General features: G+C 41.0%; 2 protein-coding genes across 2 annotated transcripts in view; both read right to left on the reverse strand.

Moving 5' to 3' along the window:
- Positions 1–1,344, reverse strand: part of ENDOU (endonuclease, poly(U) specific) — a gene marked incomplete at its 3' end in the record, with an annotated part of 26,753 nt that extends 25,409 nt beyond the window's left edge. The window contains 1 exon segment of the mRNA XM_015817650.2: positions 1,248–1,344. Within this exon segment, the coding sequence (XP_015673136.2) occupies positions 1,248–1,344 (97 nt within the window).
- Positions 1,345–5,147: 3,803 nt separating this feature from the next.
- LOC107288965 (E3 ubiquitin-protein ligase TRIM58) lies at positions 5,148–17,816 on the reverse strand. The gene is made up of 6 exons (XM_015817645.1): positions 17,359–17,816; positions 12,955–13,050; positions 9,058–9,288; positions 7,983–8,005; positions 6,448–6,548; positions 5,148–6,205 (listed from the first exon to the last, which is right to left on the reverse strand). Exons 1-6 carry the CDS (start codon positions 17,788–17,790, stop codon positions 5,622–5,624), a joined length of 1,467 nt encoding a protein of 488 aa, XP_015673131.1. The 5' UTR covers positions 17,791–17,816; the 3' UTR covers positions 5,148–5,621.
- Between the last annotated feature and the right edge of the window lie 822 nt (positions 17,817–18,638).

An 18,638-nucleotide genomic window follows, 5' to 3' on the forward strand; every position in this document is an offset into this window, starting at 1 on the left:
GACCTGGGGCCAGAGGGAAGCACGAGCTTTCGCAGCTGTTAAGGACCTGCTCACGTCATCCAGCGTCCTAATTCAGCACTCGGACACCCTCCCGCTCCAACTCACGTTGATAGGTGAGCATTTCAATTAAGTTGGAATATCAGTTACAGATTTACTGAAAACAGAAGGCATGTAAGGTAAACACTCACCCATATGGATTACTGTAATTTGCTTTATATAGGAATGCTCTTGAAAACCACTTGGAAACTTCAGTTATAGCCCATAGAGTTACTGAGCACTCTTATTATATAACATCATTGCTGGAGGAGCAGCACAAGTGCAATTCCAGGTGCTAGTTATTACTTATATAGCCCAATGTTGCTCAGGATATTTTCAAGGCCGCCTTTCCCATATAGATTCCACCCAGCCAATCCAAGGGCGCAGAGTATAATAGTATGTGAGAATAACCTTGGAAGACAGGTGAAAGAGCCACAGCCAGGGCAATGGTCAGATAAGAGGCAACTTATCCCACAGCACAAATGTGGACATGGGAAACATCTCAACCTCCCAATTTCTTGGGCTGTAAAGATGACAGGGAAGAAACATATTTTCAAACTTGCAAGATTTTGTTGATTTAACCTTATAATAAAGTAGAATTAATTCATCTGGGCATGCTTCTTGTCTGCACTACTTTGCAGAGAAAGTCTATGAAGATCCTCCTCTACTGAGAAGTGTAATGGGAAGGATCCCAAAGATAGGCATTCTCTGTGGCAACCCCTTGAAATATCTTGACCACTATGCAAGGGGGGGACTCCAACTTTTCTGGTCTTCCAAAAGCTCTTTAAAAACTGCTTGTTCAAGGTTTTTGGGTTTTGAGTGCTGAAGAGCTCTCTGTGCCAGAAATACTATGTTAATTATAACTAAAACAGTAATTATATATTGTGGTTCTTTTATTATTGTTGTTGTCACTAGTGCTGTCATAGTCAACTTAACTAAAACAGTTTACAAATTCAAAAATATATATGTAAACTGGTGCGAGGATTTGAGTGAAGACTATGGACTCTGTGTTGTAAGGCAACTTTCCCCATTCTTAACTGTGTCCCCCCCCCCCAAAAAAGAAAACCCCTTCTTCAACTCTGAGTAAAACTCAGTTTCATAGGCTGCTTAAAATTAGCATTCAGCCAAGAGAAACTCAGTTGGGCAAAGAACAATTAAGACATCCTGGAGAGATTGCCAAACTTCCCTACAATTATCCTGAGTGATCTCACTTGTATCATCCTTTCCACTTTTAGGAAGTTCATTTGTGTATCTTTGGGTGTCGCTATAATTTGAGCTGTTTGAGAAGATGAGGGTGATGGCTCCCATCATTAGGCAAGACAATCACAAAATCCAAAGTTAGGCATCTCCAGGGATATATGATCCAGCAAGAGAAGAATTAGGATACTAAAATAAGCAGCTGCAGGAAAAGGCGAGGCCTGGGATGGAAGGCGTGAGATGCCTAGATCCATCCGCATCTGGAAGAAAGCCACATATGCAAAATATATTTGTCCACATGATGCCATCAGGGTGTGTGCCACTTTACATAAGTAAAGTGCCATGCGTACAGATGGCATAATGAAATTAATAACTGCTGATATTGAAAGAACATAGTGAAAGGATCAGAACACACAAAAAAAGAGTTCACAGGTAATCTGCACTATTTCTGTAGCCATTCATCCTTTGTCTCCCCTTTAAAATGAACATTTCCCCATCAATTCACTCTTTTTTTGGTAATATATTTTCACATAGATTCTAAGCTTGATCTGGAAGAAAAGGGTATTCTTTTATTCTACAGTGTGGTGGGAGCACTTTGCCGGCTTTAAAAATCATATCTCTATCTTCTGCTTTATGTTGCCCCTAAGTTCTTCAGCTTTCCCATAAGGGCATTTGTGACTCTCTTTTATTAACTAATTGATTAAATGCCATGGTCAATGTTGACTGTTAGTCACCACTCAGATAGATTGTCTCTGTTCTCAACTTGTTTTTATAAATCTGTCAGTGAGTCATTTATTACTGTTGAAATCAAGTCTATCTTACTACTGACCCTCTCCTTTCTTCCCCTCTCCTCCCCTCCCCTCCCCTCCCCTCTCCTTTCCTCTCCTAAATGAATATGGCCGCTTATCTCACACAAAGTGATTCTGGCAGCATACAATAAAACCAACAATTGAAAGTTGTTCTCTTTCAGTTCTTGCCAGCATTTGTGGGAGCTGCGTCTTTCCATGACCTGTTAAATATACAATAGGCTGAGCCTTTATCTTGAGTAAAAATTCTGGATTGATTTGCTTTATGGCCTGGAATGGTTGTTGTTTTTTTCCCCTGGCTATTTATGGCATCCTCACAATGTATTGGTAGGAAAGTAGGCAAAAACATCATTTATATTATCACTGGAGCAAATTACAAAAGACTCAACATGTAATCTTCACAATGAATGCTTAGACTAATGTTTTCAAATTGATTATGGTTCACCCCCATAAGATAAGAACTGGGTTTCACCCTTGTATTTGATAAAGCAGGAAGGTTCACTTCCTGTGTCAGATTTCCTTCTCATGTTACTTTTGTGTTTGCTACTGGGGTAGCTCTAGGAATGGATTATTCATTCATTCAATCAATCAATCAATCAATCAATCAATCAAACAAACAAACAAACAAACAAACAAACAAACAAACATATGTCCTAATGCTTCCTCTTTATCTGTCCCAGGTGTGTGGAGAGGTGGGATCTTTTATTTAAAATTCCAGGATAGGAAAGTGAGACAGACCTGGCATTTTCATAGCTACACAGTGCTTCTTGTATCATTTTTTTTTTCCTGGTCAATTTTACCTAAAGCATCGGGCCCTTAAAGGCATGAGAGTCACATAGACATGAATGGACCTCTTGAGATTATTCAATACTATATTTACTGTGTTCTTTCTACATGGGCTGCAGATGGTCCAAAATGTAGTAACTCAGGTAGATACAGATATTAGTTGGTCTGCTCTTAGCACTGCACTGGGTTTGGTTACCATTTGAATTCTGGATGCCACTTCATGGTGCTGGATGTTACTTGAAAACCCTTCTTGGTTCAGGACCTCAGGATCTTTGGGAACCACTTCTTCCAGTAGCTTTTCCTTGTGCAGTAAGTTGGGTAGGTTCCCTTAGAACCCTCCCCTGAGGGAAAGTCACTACTTTGGGGACAAGCTTCTTGAGTCGCGTCTCCCTTCCCAAACCCCACTTTTCTGGAATAGTCTCCTGATGGAGATCAGAACACTTAAACAGGCAATTAAGACCTGCCTGTTTCAGCGAGCTTCTGGGATCTGAAAAATCCCTTATGGGAATGTTTATTGTTAATGGGATTTCCCAGCACTACGTTCTTCTGGTTTGTCTTGGAGTAATTGTTATTCTGAATGTTATTGTTTTTATGATTGTTTCTTTAACCTGATTACCGCAAGGGATATAGAAGCTGCTCACTTACTGACTGGAGCTTTACATCCAGTAAAGCTATAGGAGAAATTTTAGATGCATAATCAGGGTCATAAATCATAAGCTTGTCTCTTTTCTCTGAAAACAGATCCATTCTGAAAGCGAGAAGGTAATAAAAGTAGGCAGTCAATTACCGGTATTTGTACAAGTGTAATGACGTTGTACACATGTACAAAACACAGAGCTTGCATTGTGACAGCATTACATTGCTTTCAGCATTTGGACAAAAGCATTGGATCCTGTGGATACTTCTGCATTAAGACCAGCTTGTACATAATCAAGTAGAATTGTAATAACTTGGAAAAAAGACTCTTGACTTCTGCCTGACAATTAACAGAAGGTTAGGGGGACCTCTAGCGGTGAACGAGTATCCTGCAAAGAAATGTTTTAACATTTTAAAGACATTCTTGGTAAATTACAAACGTGAACAAAGTGATAATGCTAAAACATTAAGTATATTAATAAACCACACTAGCAATAGATAATAAGCAAACTATATAGAAGCCACCTAATCTTGATGCTGGTACCCTCAACACAAAAGAGTGAACATCAGCGGTGCCCTCTAGAGCATATCCACACTTAGTTTTAGTTGCTCCAGCCCTGTAGTCATGCTGGCTTGATTCTAAGGTGGCTTTTAAAAACTTCTATCCAGAGTGAGACACTTTGGCACCCACATGCCAATATTTAGTCCAGACTACAGCTGGATCATTTGCCAATATTTTTATATATATATTTATATGTACTGTATATCTAAGACAAATTATTTAAAACATCCCCACCTCCACAAGAAAAATGATTCTGTGACAACTATTGGACTTGTTCTGCAAAAACAGATATCAGCACTGGGGTGTTATAATACTTGCAGACATGTGTAGCACAGTAGGACTATGTCTTTCGTTTAATTCAATGTTTCTCAACCTTGGCAACTTTAAGATGTATGGAGTTCAACTATCAGAACTGAGGAGAGAGAGAGAGAGAGAGAGAGAGAGAGAGAGAGAGAGAGAGAGAGAGAGAGAGAGAGAGAGAGAGAGAGAGAGAGAGAGAGAGAGAGAGAGAGAGAGAGAGAGAGAGAGAGAGAGAGAGAGAGAGAGAGAGAGAGAGAGAGAGAGAGAGAGAGAGAGAGAGAGAGAGAGNACCCCTCGTTCTCCTGTTTCAGGGATGAGCAAAGCAGAAGGTGCAAAGTTCCTAGAAACTGGAAAAAAGAGAATAAATAGCCAGCTTCCTTGGTGTATGAACTGGGCTTCCCAAAGAGAGAGAGAGAGATGATATAGATATAGATAGCCAAATTGGCTGAAAGAAAGAAGAGGAGGAAGAGAAGAAGAAAGAAAAGTAATTCGAACAAAGAATTAAAGAAAAGGAGAAGTGTGGAAGAGGAAGGACAGGAGAAAGTCAGAGAAAGACATGAAAGAAACCGTGAGAGGTTTTTAAAAAGCACATATACCAACCACAGGATCTGAAGAAAAGGTCCCAAAAGAAATTAACCATCTGAGTTTAAATCAGACTTCCCTCAGATGTTATAAACACTTGTCCCCACAGAAAACCCTTTTATGTCAATTCGGTTTCTTGCTGTTTTGAAGTTCTGCATGTTTATTCCTCTGGTAAATTAAATGATTTTGGATATTGTTGCCTTATTTATTTATTTATTTATTTATTTAATTTATTTATTTATTTATTTGTGGTACTTCTGTATCGCTTCCAACAGAAGTATCCAAGCAATTTACAAAAGGTGTGAAAATAATAATATGAACTAAAATAAATATCTGCAAAAGTCCAACATCAACAGTAATAATAATGGCCAATGCTAACATACAGCCTTAGTACATACTCCATCACCTCCTCAATCCCCAATAATTGTTTTTCAGACCCTCTTTTGGGTAGAAAAAAAAGAAGGGGACTCATTCAGAGATAAAGGGCTTTATGACAGAATAACTGTAGAATGGCAACACCTCGTGAAATTACAGGAGTAAGCCATGCCTGTTCCATATCCAAAGATCCATTTGGAAACATTTTTCTGATGCAGGGATGGCCTCTGTCTCAGAAGGTGAAAATGTGTTAAAGGGACCCAGGTGAGAATAGCATAAGTAAGGAACAGCATCACCTGGTTGTCCCAATTCCAGATTCAATGCGTCATTTGGAACCAGCCCTAGAGATGTGAAAAGGTCTCAATGGCCAGAAGAGAAAGACTTGACTGATCTTTGGCTGGCTGGATAATGAGGGGAGCATCGTTGAGGCCCCCAGCCCGGATTCCAGGATAGAAGTAAGGCCGAAGGATCTCAGAGAAGGAATCCAAGAAGGTAAAGATGTGGGAACCGGTATCGCTATTATAGAAAGAAACCTCTCCTGCATCGTAGTCCAGGAAGATACCAATCAGCTTTGGCTTTGATCTCAGCACTAGTTCTGTGAGTGGAGACGTAAGTGCTGCATACTCGTCCCCATTCCTCAGCCACACCGTCCAGAACCCTTTTGCCGGTGAGGGGGTGAAGATACCTTGGCGGCTGACTGATTCTTTGCACACTCCCAGGGTCCAGCTGTACTTGCCTTCCACGCACACCGCCCAGTAATGTTTCCCAAATCTGAACTGCTCGCGGCCCATTAAACAAGTGCATGTTTCAAAGCGAGACGAGATCTTCGGCAGATCTTGCCTCCGGTCCACCACTTGAGCGCTGAGGCGGTCCTCGGATAAGAGCAGGTAAGGATTGGCTGTATCCGGATCAAAGGTCACCGACGCTGAAAGCAGAAACAGAAACCATCAGGACAGCTCTTGTGTTTCCCGTCCTAACATGTGAAGGTAGACAGCTGTCAAGTCTTGGGCCAGACTCATAATTTGTCCCTCGTCACCCCCAAGGATCTTGTGATGCTAGGAGGGGAAGCCTGTCCAAAGCTCTGAGCTCCATGGTCAAGTGAGAACTGGAACACAGGACCCAATCCAATACATTGAGCCCAGCACTACATAAGCATCTGTCAATTACCGTTGTATCTTTGCAATGACTCCATCAGCCCAGGAACAGCATAGGAGTCTTGCAACTCCATCAAAATCGGCTGAGGTTCTTTTAGGGATAGTCCTTCACTCCTAGGGAGAAGCATCATCAATTATCCCACAGAAGTTAAAAGCATCGGGTTTGGGGTTTTTTTAGTCTAAGGACAATGAAATTGACCACAGGTAGTTCTTGACATACAACAATTGGTTTAACAACTGTTCAGACGTTACAGTAGCGCTGAAAAAAGCGACTCCTCGCACTTACGACGATTGCAGCATGCCCACGGTCCTGTGATCAAAATTCAGGCTCTTGGCCACCAGCATGTATTGGTGACAGTTGCAGCATCCCAGGAGGGGGGGTGTCATGTGATCACTCTTTGTGACCTTCCCAGCTGGCTTCCAATGAGCCAAGTCAATGGGGGAAGCCGGATTTGCTTAACAACCTCATGATTCACTTAGCAACCGCAGCGATTCACTTCACCATCACAAAAAAAAGGTTGTAAAATTGGTCGCAACTCACTTAACAACTGCCTTGCTTAGCAACAGGATGTCAATGCTGCTAACATCGGATGTTTTTGCTTTGACAACAGTTAGAGATGCAATCATTTTCTTCTTATGTTTTACTTTTAGAATTAGATGATGCTGGGGGGGGGCAGGAATGTGCATGAGAGTTTAGATAGACATAATAATACTGGACCTAGTGTGTGAACCAAGGTTAATGAAATAAGATGATAAGAATTGGTGGCCTGGAGAACTGGAGGGAGAGCCTGCGTTTCAAACTAATTGGAGACTGTGATTTATGACTGTTAATTGGAGGAGGAAATTGTGCTTTGATACTATGTGCTCAGGGGAGGGGAATCCAGTTTTTGGCTTCAATTGTGTTAGGTTGCTGATGCTATGCTACTCTTTAAGGTAAACAATGCCTCAAAGTTCTTTGACGAGTTTCATCTGTCGGAACCATGATACAGAAATTTTGGGCTCAGTTGTGGTCCTAAGTTGAGGATTACTTATAAAAGCAACGTGCATATATGTGTGTCTATGGAGATTCCCAGTCATCCAGGTCAAGGTTGTCCCAAAGATGTTTTTGCAGGTGGCAACTGGACTTTCTTGCTTTTCTTTGAAGACATTTCACTTCCCATCCAAGACACTTCTTCAGATCTGACTGGATGGTGGGGAATGGAAGGGTTTATATTCCTTGCAGACAGCTGGTCATCTGCATTCTTTTGAAGAATCATTGAGGCTGTTTGGAGGTTTATCTGTGTCCTCAGGTCACCTGAGTCATGCAAATGTGTGCAAATGACCAGCTGTCTGCAAGAAATATAAATCCTTTCATTCCCCACCATCTAGTCAGAGCTGAAGAAGCTTCTTGAATGAGAAGTGAAACATCTTCAGAGAAAAACAAGAAAGTCCAGTTGCCTCCTGCAAAAGTACCTTTGGGGTATAAATGCAACCTTTTGAAACAAACTTCAATCAGGATTTATTTCAAAATTAAATATGCAAACAATTGTCTAAATTTAGTGTACTAACCTGGTCAGGGTCCTTTTAATATCCTAGAAGAAAAAACAAAAAAAATATGGTAAAGGCTCAAGTATTTTTTTTAAAAAGTTGCTGAAAGAACTTATAAAGAATCCCATTGTTAATGCTGCTCTATCAAACATTATACGATCTGTTGGTTTTTTGGGAGGAGGGTAGATATTTTTTTTTCTGGCCCTCAAGGTTCTAAGGAACAAAGTCCTTTTTGAAAGTTGTGGGGGGGGGTATTACTTTCAGCAGCTTTACAATTTTCTTAAAATACAAAGTCAGAGGCTATCCATCAGATAACATAGGATTTTGCACAGGGTCTGGATCTAGGATGTATGCAGTTCATAGTTTATCAATCAGCTTGTTTGTTGCCTCAACTTCCAAAGTCACATTGCTCAGAAAAAGCGTAACATGTGATAGCAGGCACAAAATTGAAAAAGCTTCCCCAGGATCCAGTCCCATTGCAAATGCAGTAATAATGCAAGCTTCAAACTATTGCAACTGCAAAATTCTAGAAAGGGCGATGAACCAAGGTTGCATTCTGTTAATTCTACATTCTATCCTTTTCTAGCACCAGTTCAGGAATGATTTTATGATTAATAATACAAGAAACAAAGCAAAACAACATGAAAAGAGAGTTACAAGGAATTACTGAGCTCTTTAGCAAGGAATCCCTGTCGATTTTACTCCGCTAGTCGTTGCCGACTCTAGGGACGGTGCTCATCTCCATTTCAAGGCCACTGAGCCAGCGCTGTCCGAAGACATTTCCACAGTCAATGTGGCCAGTATGATGTCATAGAGTACTGTTTCATCCCCATCGAAGTGATACCCATTTATCTACTCATATTTACATGCTTTCAAACTACTAGGTGGGCAGGAGCTAGCCAAAGACGGGCGCTCACCCCGTTGTACAATGCTCGGGTCTCAAACCCGGGCTGTGGGCTTTCCAGCTGCCAAGCCCAGCATCTTAACCACTGAGCCATCATGCTGCTCTCTTTAGCAAGAGGCCATGGCAAATTTGCTGCATGTAGCCATTGCTTTCTCTTGCTCTTTTCAGCTGGCTCATCCTGAAAGACCTCACCTTGAGCAAGGAGATCGCAGGTTTTTGGTATTTCTGTTCCATCTCTGTGATGAGGTTTTGCAGTCCAGCACACTGCTCAAGAAGGAAGTCTGAATTCCTCTCCAGCTTCTTTAGTGTTCCCAGCTCCTCCTCTTGAAGATGCTTCAAAAGTAGCTGTTCCTCTTCTGCCAGTGCCTGGCGGCGTTTTTCAAACCCTGATATGATAAGTACTCTGTGTTTCTTGACTTTATCCTAGCAGGGACATCAAGAGAAAGCAATGCTGGACATTGGATGATTCAAACTAATATTAAAGAAATACTTTAATATATTTCTTTAGTATTAAAGAAATATATTAAAATATTTCTTTAATATTAAAGAAATATTTTAATAATGATTAATATTAAAATATTGCATTATTTTCCTTAATAATACTAACCCCCATTCAGGAGGTTAACACTGAAGCATCTGCCCTTAGAAAGAAAATAACACATTAGAGAGCATATATAATTGCAGTCAGGATCAAATTAACATCCATCAGCATATGACAAAGGAACAATGGATAGTTAATAAATCCATTACAGATCCACTTTAGCTCAAAGTAGATTCCCCCACATCCAGATGGCCACAACAAATGGAGTCCTGGATCATCCTGCATTTTCCCCTAAAATTTTTTTCATTCAAACTAAGTTTGTAGAACAGGGGTTCCCAACCAGGGGTTCCCAACCAGATGATATTCCAGGGGGTGCAAAAAACTTGGCTTTTCAAAATGATAGTGTATATGCAAATTCATTGCCGTTGTTTTGAACTTTTGTAAGGGTGTGAGAATATATCAGAAGCATTCTAGGGCTGCGGGGTATAGAAAAGTTTGGGAACCACTGTTGTAGAAGATAATATAAAAGGAATGTAGCTTAGAGAGAAAAAATAGTATTGTTAGTACTTACTGGCAGTACTTACCGGTATGTCCTTATGCAAATGATCTGCTATCGGAATGTGAACTGTGCTAATTTACATAATTTGCTCCTATATACTTTATTGTTTTTTTGTCTTTGATTGCCACTTCAGTGAATTTACCTAGGGCACACCTTAAGCTTTCTTAGTTCTTTTTTCAATTGGTTTTACATCGCCTATCTTCCAGCCTTCTGAACCAGAACGGAGGGACAAGTTACATGGTTTTGCTTTCAGCAGTGCTTAAGTCATTGTCACCATCTGCACTTCCTGATTTTCGTGTCTTTAAAATAACCTTGTTTACTATTTCCCAGCACCATGTTTTGTATATATTTATAGTGGCAACTCCTGAAGTGGATTTTTTATTATTATTATTATAACAGATTTGTAGTTTGCCTTTAAAGTGTTACAGAACAAACTTTTTAACTGTTAAAAAAAAAAAGTCATATGCTTATCTCTCCAGAATTCTTTTTCCTGCTGAGTTTTGAGTTTCTCTGGGTATTTTAGTGGATAATTGGTGCTTAGAGATCCATATCTATGCTACTAAGTAAATTTTAAATCAGTGCTCAAGGACAAGCTGGAGATGTAAGTAAATTGTGGTTCAGTTTGTTCTGGGGAAAATAAGTTTGCTAGCGCTTGAAAACCTAACTGCTTCTTAAAGGGAGTTGCCCAGAAACCCTAAACCAGTCTATGCAAGCCCAGGATTTTGTGAAACTCCTTTGTGGGAAGGGGGTTTCCTTTCCGTAATCTTTTCATCCAGAGCAGCCCAATAGTTTAATTGTAAAGAGTCTTGGGTAAATGTATCATTCTTCCTGCCTGTGTAGAAGTTTAGCCACATTCCTTATAACCGAAAAAGCAAAACAATGAGAACCGCTTGAGAACTGTGGTTCTTTCATATATGACGATCCCAACCCCCAAACAAGGGTCAAGAGTCTCTGAGAAAGTGTGGAATACCTTACACACAAACACAGGTCAGGTCATCAGAACCGGCTCCTCACACTTATGGGATCAGAAGTTCTCCAGGTTCAACGATGCTTTTTATCTTTGAATCTGGAGAGCTTAAAGCCGCCTTGATACAATTGGAGCAACTGTGGATCTTTCTCAACATCTGAGCCAAATAGCTACTGCTGACTCATGTTCTGGGTTGTAAATGAGTTTGCGGTAAAGAAAGCAAACACACTCGTACATACACGTGCAGTAGGTGCATGCTGGTACTTCTTGCCTCCCTGAGAATGAGGAACCTGCCACATTAATCCATCACATCTTTGGCACTGTTTGCCTTGCTTCTGTTCCTCATATAGGGCTGTTCCTCACTTCCCCCATCCACTGCACAAATAGCTCCCCCCCATAACTCTTTTATTTTCTGCTGTGGACTCATGTTACCATTATCTTCTGTCAAGTCCACTGTGGAGGCAGCAAAAAGTCATCTATGCTATTTCAGTATGAAAATAGTGTTTTTACTCTTTTCCTGATACAATTTTTGTTGTGGTAAATTTCTTGTGGTTGCTGATGCAGTCAGAGTTTAGGGTTTGTCCAACTGCTTTTAAGTCACTTTAGGCTTGGTGGTTTGGACAAAACTCAGCAGCACTTTTTCGTGCAGCTGCTGATAAAAACAGGATCGCCAACATGATCGCCAATGTCCAATAATGGATATGGCAGAAGAAGAAGAAGAAGAAGAAGAAGAAGAAGAAGAAGAAGAAGAAGAAGAAGAAGAAGAAGAAGAAGAAGAAGAAGAAGAAGAAGAAGAAGAAGAAGAAGAAGAAGAAGAAGAAGAAGAAGNAGAAGGAGAAGGAGGAGAAGGAGGAGGAGGAGGAGGAGGAGGAGGAGGAGGAGGAGGGTACCCCCTCTCCTCTGGAAACTGTCCTTCCTTGACCATTTTGGCTTGGCTGAGAGATATCCCAGTTACACAGAGGCACCTGCTTGTATAATACAGTACCTGGCCAGAGCTATCTTAAGAGCTAGTCAGATCTTTCACAACTCCTTGTATATTTGGGTTTAGCACTCTTTTGAAAAAGTACTAGGCCTGTAGCATATTGCTCTCTTGGACCAGTTCTGCCAGCTATGTATTCCTAGTCCTGTCACCAGGGAATCCATTATTAAATTTCCTTTGCTCTTGCCGAAAAAAGGATTTCACATGGTTCTACTTGTTTCTATTACTATTACTTTGGTGGGGAAAACAATGCTGTTTTCATAAATTACTTCCAGGGCTTACAACCTCAGGCACCTGCTCTCAGTACTGCCATGCTCTTGCAAAACTCATTGCTGATCACTCTTTTCTGCTTCATCCTCTTCTTGACATTGTGAGATCCACCAGGCTAGTTTTTGGATACTGGTTTAGTTTGTTTCAGAAGAATATTACAGCTATGCAGAGATATAGCCCAAATTGCACAGATATCAGACACAGAACATCTCCAATTTGCAAAGTAGCTAAACTAGCCACTCTAAGCCTTTACCTATACTTGCCCATCCTCATCCACCACCTATTAAGGACAGAAACTGCTGCTTGTTCTTCCCAGGGGTGCTTTGTGGGAAGAGATATGAAATATTGCTTTCTTCACTTATCTTTCATTAAAATGGTAACAACAGGACCACTTGTGGCTTTGATCCTGAAGGACAGAGCACAGGCATCAGCAGTGATGGCACCTTTCCATTGATTCATGGAGTGCAGTATAGCACTTTACTGCACCTGACTAGCAATTCCCTTAATATTTCTACTCCTTCATGATTAGTAGGATTGTGCAAATCTCTTCTTTGGGATCTACAGTGCATATTTGGAGCTGTTCAAAAACCTTGTATACAACCCTGTTGAATCTCTAAGAGGCTGGATTTCCCTATGCATCTCCCCCACCATAAAGCTAGCCAGGCACTTAAAGAAGTGCCACCTCACCGAAGAATCTGCATACGACCCTATTAGTTAGGACTCAGGGTAAAAAAGAGCTAGTCAGAGTCAGGGGGACATGATTAGGGGCTTGCCTTCCATTGGCTGGTTTTCTCCTTCTCTTGGACTTCCAGCTTCATTGCTTCTGCCAGAATTTTTCTGAGAGTGTCCACAGCTTCCTGGAGTTTCATCTAGGAAAGAAAATGCATATGAGGCCTGGATGAAGATATGAATACGCCTTCAAACTAACATACTATACTGGGAAAGTTGGGAGCACAGGGGTTGGGAACTTGTAACCCCCTCTCTCCAAAGCTACACTTCCCAGCAGCCTCAGCTAGTAGGGCCAACAGTGAAGGAGAGGTTATAGTTCAGTAACTTTTGGAGGGCCACAGTCTCCTCTCTTTTCTTCAGGAATGATCTCTGTGTGAATTGAGCTTTTCTAGCCATTGTTCTATAGGACTATCATCTCAAGACAGGAGTCTCTGGCCCCCAAAATGATGTTCATGACTAACAATTCTTGGCTAAGTTTACCTATGTTTACCAATGTGACTATGTCTACACTAACACTTATCCATGGATCTACCTAGAGCAGAGATGGGGAACGATGGCCCCTTTATGACTTGTGGACTTCAACTCCCAGAATTCCTGAGACAGCTGTCATGGTTCCGATAGATGAGGCCAGAAGAAAATAACTCTGAAGTAATTGCATTCCTCAAAGAATACTTTTAATGGCTACATAGTATCGGCACGAACAAAGGTGAACCCAAGACTGAAAGTTCCCCCCCCCAAAGGTTACAAAGTAAAAGTTGAACTCCCCACCCCTACAGTTGTCATAAATCACAATCCCCAATTAACTACTTTGACGGGCTTTCTAACAGTATCTCCAGCCTGCCAAAATGTAGGCAGCTTCAGTTCCCATAAGAAAGTATTTGTTATGGCTAAATTAAAAGAACACATCTCCCCCCTGCATGGCTGTGGCAACCAAAAATGAAGTAAAGATGGCTGCAGACAGAACCGTTCGAAGGTTTGACAACAGCATGTCCACAAGTCATAAAAGGACTATCGTTCCCCACCCCTGACCTAGAGCAAAAACTCTAGATATGCTTCAAGGAAGCTTTTTCTGTTAATTCATCTCTGTTTATGGTTGGTAGGAGATCACCAACCAGAGAAAGTAATTATTGGAGAAATCACTGAGCTTAGAGATAAGGTTTTAAAAACTTTTATACCACAAGTTGACATTTAAAGCATAAGCACTCATTAATTTTATGAAAACAGAGCTGTTCCATTCTCTGATAAGAAGGAACGATCAGTAAAGTGTTGACAAAACCAAATTTCAGCAAAGGAAGAGCTTTACAACGTTTTCCCAAGGGCTTTTTTATTTAGAGGAAAAACAGTTTGACCTGGTTGTCTCTACTTCCTGAGGAAAGCAGGAGGTGGACATTTCACGATAAAGGTTGTGAAATGTGGAGATAAGCATTGTCTGAAAATGCTTCCACTTCCACCTGTTATTTTTAAAAAGATAGGAAAAGAGAATAAAAAGTTGGCAGCAATGATGTGAGCTCATTGCTGCTGCAAGCAGAACAATGTTAGCACAATAATATGAAAAAGAGAAAGAAAAGGGGGGGGTGTAGTTGCCTTTTAATGAATAACAACAGAATTTCTATTTATTTTCCAGTTGTGTTCTATTGCACTTTAGAAGCTGATATATAGAAATGGGAGGGAGGGGTGACTTTTTAAAACTCTTTTGTCTGTCTGCTCAGAAAAGTTCATTTGGCTTAACTCTGCCCAAGTTGTAAAAAACTGAAGGAATGAGGGGGGGGGAATCACCAGGTTGGGAAAAAAAAGTTAGCAATCCTAATTCCTAAATGTAATGCTTAGAATCACAAGGATTGGGGGGGGGAATTGCTCAACATATGTTTGTAGAACATTACCGCCATATACAAATATCTTAACAGAGCTGTTTCTAGCTGTTTGTTTGCTTTCTAATATATGCGTTTGTTAAAAATAACTACTTTTTTCTTTCGGATTACTAATTTTGATGGTCAGTGCCTATAGAAGTATAAAAATTTTGTTGTGTTCTTTGTATTCCCCCCCCCCTTAATCCCCTATGCATATCCTGATCACCCATTAAGGGTGATTGCCTTTCACCATTGATCGCCCATTAAGGGTGATTGCCCTTTTCCATCTGCATACAGTTTCATGCCCATTGCTGGTTGGCTAACTAGCAACAGGGTCTTGCCAGCCAATGGAATTGTGTGATTACAAGCCAGGGGAATCCCATAAAAGAGGGCTTCCCTGGCCCAGAGAGCCAGTCCGGATTTACTTTATGCCTTGCCAATAAACCGAGAGCTGACTGTCACTCGACTCGTGTCTTACTGCCTGCGCGATCTAACAAATTTAATCTGGGAAGTATATAAATTAAATCTGAGAACAATTTAAGATTAAAAGCAATTAGCAAGTTTACAAAAACATTTCTTCTAGTTAGAGTCAGACAGTCATGGAAAGATAGGGGGAAGGAGGAAATTGGCCCAGAAAAGAGAAAGGATTTTGTTGGATGTTTTGCTTAGATGACATACAAAAATAAGCAGCATAATTTCTCATAATTCTGAGGCTGGATATACAGGAAAGCTGTACTCTTAATTACCAATATATGCTTCCCAAACAAAGAAACAAAAACACCCTTTCAAAAAGTAACATTCCTGGAAAATGCATAACCTATCCATCTTCATAATGAGATGCTATCCACTTTGTAACATAATCCTGCTCAGTACATTCCTTTTTCCCCATACACACACCCGTACTCAATGTGGGCTTTGGGAATAAAAGAAAAAAAGTTGTGTAACGTTTGGCTGTAAGATACAGATATTTTTAGAAGCTATAGCTATTGTAAAAAACAGAGATGTATAATTGGTTAAAATTAAACAAGATGATGAACAGCTTTGTACAATTCTCATATTAGAGGGGCTTATTCAGTGGTGGGATTCAAATATGTGAACGACTGGTTCTCTGTGTGGATGCCGCTTCCGGAAGTCCATTCTGGGCCTGGGCAACAAAAAATTAGCTACCGGTTCTGCCGAAGTGGTGCGAACTGGCTGAATCCCACCATTGGGTTTATATTTCTTTTAACATTTTGCAGGGGCTTCAACATTATTGCTTTTAGAAGACCACCCAAAAAAGGCAATTACTTCTTTAAGAGGGAAGGAAGTAAGCTTGTGGGTTTCATTAGGAATTCCCCTAGGTTTCTCTCCATCCCAATGCTGCCTCTTCAAAGCACAGAAATAAAACATATCACAAACTACATCCTCTCTGTAAGCTTGTAATGTTGCATGGTGAATATAGGAGATCTTGCAGAGTCCAGTTTGGTTAGTCTATAATTGTTGCATGAAGAAAGTTGTCAACAACTACGAAGGAAAGAAGAGCAATGATACCAACCATGAAAATGGTTCCTGCCAGGCTTCATTTGGAAAGTTCTCAGGTACTGAAAGCTAAAAGTATTTCTATCAGAACTGGTTCCGGAAGAAACAAGCCACCTCTGGATTATAGGCAGCATTTAAAGAAAGGTAAGGACAAGATTGCATGGGAACACGAGGGAATATTGGCCTTAAAAAAAATCTGCAACTTTGAAAGAATCTTAAGAGTTTCAAGCTAATCAAAACATGTGGTTCAGAGAGAGATCTCAGAGCAGCCGATGCTGTAAGACTTTGGAAACTAAAAGTGCCTGGATGGGAGGCCACAAGGAGATTCATATGTACTACTTCAAGGATCTTAAAAAGCCGAGAAATGGAAGGCAACATTTCCCCTCCTTTTAATGTTCATGAAACCTCCCAAGGTTGTTCTGCAGATCCACAGAGCAAGGGCAAAGATTAATTTTCCCAAGCAATGTGCAGTAAGGATTTTGAGAGTAGCAAAATTAATCTTGTATTATGTTCAAAAAACCTAATAAATGTTCATAGCCCCTCAAGGCCAAGGTGGTTGAGACACTGCTAGACACTTTCGTCATTTATGTATTTTTCTCTACCAAAATAAAGTTGAGACTCATGGAAAGCTGTTTTAAAAACAAAAAAGAGAATATATAGGCCCACACAATGGTTAGCAGCAACAATGACATCCCCCACATGAGCTTATCATTGTGTAAATTAGGCAGATTGGGTTATTTGACGAAACTGTGTATCATTTGCATGTGACAACACTACCCTTCTAGCAGAAACCCATTGATGTAGGGAAGAAGAGTTGAATACTGCCTGGACAATTTGAATCTAAGAATAGTAAGAGTTTTCTACATTTATGTTTCACTTATATACCCCACTTTCTCCCCAACAGCAAAGGAGGTTTACCTGAGAGGTCTACCCTCAAAAACAACAACCTTATGAGGTAAGCTGGACTGAGCATGTGTAACTGGCCCAAAGCCTCCCCAGTGAGGATTTGGACAGACAAAGAAGCCCAGCCTGTCCTCACTTCAGGGCTTCCTATTTGGAACCCAGACCCAGCTTCCTCCTTACCTTGTAATCGTGAGCAGCCTCCTCAATGGGCAGCACCGAGTGCATATGATGCTCCCGAGATTTGTCACACACTAAGCAAATGGACTCCCCATCGTCCTGGCAGAAAAGCCTCATCTTTTTGCCATGCTTCTCACACAGGGCCTCAGCAAGTCCTTGGCTGGGCCTCCGAGCCAGCCGCTCAATGCCCTCCACGATATTGGCCAGCTGCTTGTTGGGGCGGGAGCTGCTTAGCAAAAACCCCGCCCGGCACTGGGGGCAGAGAGCTGCCCCGGTTATGGAACCAGCTCCTCGCTCGCAATAGTCTGAGATGCAAGCCTGGCAGAAGTTGTGGCCACAGTCGATGGTCACTGGGTCCCTCAGATACTCCAGGCAGATGGAACAAGAGACTTCATCCTGAAGCCTCTCCACAGGGTCGTCCATCGAGGAGGCCATGCCTGCTTAAAAGACTATTAAAATCCACCGGGAGATGGACAGCAGTCTCATTTCCAAAGAACTGTCAGCATATGAGGGAGTGGCTACAACAGGGTGGAAGCTTTGAGCAAGAAAAAGGAGGAACCTTGGGAAGGTGGGGTCAAAGAAAGAAAACAACTACAAAAAGTAAGGTCTGGTTCTGTTCGTGTATCTTTGGTTCAAAGAAAAAGTTCCTCTATCTTTCCCCTCCGCCCCTTTGTCCTGAAATCGGTTTTCAGTTTCGGTCGTGAAATACACTAAAGGGTTTGTTCCATTTGCTCAAAACCCCCACGTGGGCACACAGGGCTGGGTTTCTCAAATTCCTGCAGAAATATGTGTGATCTGAAGTCTCCTCCAGAAGTCTGGGGGATTAGAATTGTGCATGGTTATTGATGATTTGAGGGGGGGGCAGGAGGCAGAAGAAAGAATGATACTAAATTTCATTAAAAGAATGTGACCTATTTTTTTTTTCAAATGGTATAGTAGTCCTTATTATTACTAACAGCCCAAACCCTGGGAGTTACTGAGAAATACACTCTATTGAGAGCTGCATTTAATATTTCCAACATGAGTTATGCACAAGAAAATCCCACAGAAATATTTTTCCAGCGGGAAAAATCCAGATAGATGTGGTATCTATTTTCCATTAGCTCTAACAGTAAATTCAAGCCCTGAATGCAAAAACAGTCATAGCGTGCTTGGAAAATCACATTTTGTAGAAACAAGTCTTTTCTTTTTAATTAAAAGGATGCCTGCCATGACCTCACAAAGTTGCCCGGAATTGGATGGCATATAAATTAAATTATTATTTCAGATTGGTCACATAGCCA

The sequence above is a fragment of the Protobothrops mucrosquamatus genome, unplaced genomic scaffold, assembly GCF_001527695.2.
Source record: "Protobothrops mucrosquamatus isolate PMUCROS unplaced genomic scaffold, P.Mucros_1.0 scaffold616, whole genome shotgun sequence".
NCBI lineage: Eukaryota > Metazoa > Chordata > Lepidosauria > Squamata > Viperidae > Protobothrops > Protobothrops mucrosquamatus.

Coding starts and splice junctions, on each gene's coding strand:
- LOC107288965 (XM_015817645.1), bottom strand. CDS start 17,790: ATGGCCTCCTCGATGGACGACCCTGTGGAGAGGCTTCAGGATGAAGTC. Junction 13,051..17,358: donor AGGCTGCTCACGATTACAAG/GTAAGGAGGAAG, acceptor TTTCTTTCCTAG/ATGAAACTCCAGGAAGCTGT. Junction 9,289..12,954: donor AGAAAACCAGCCAATGGAAG/GCAAGCCCCTAA, acceptor TGTCCCTGCTAG/GATAAAGTCAAGAAACACAG.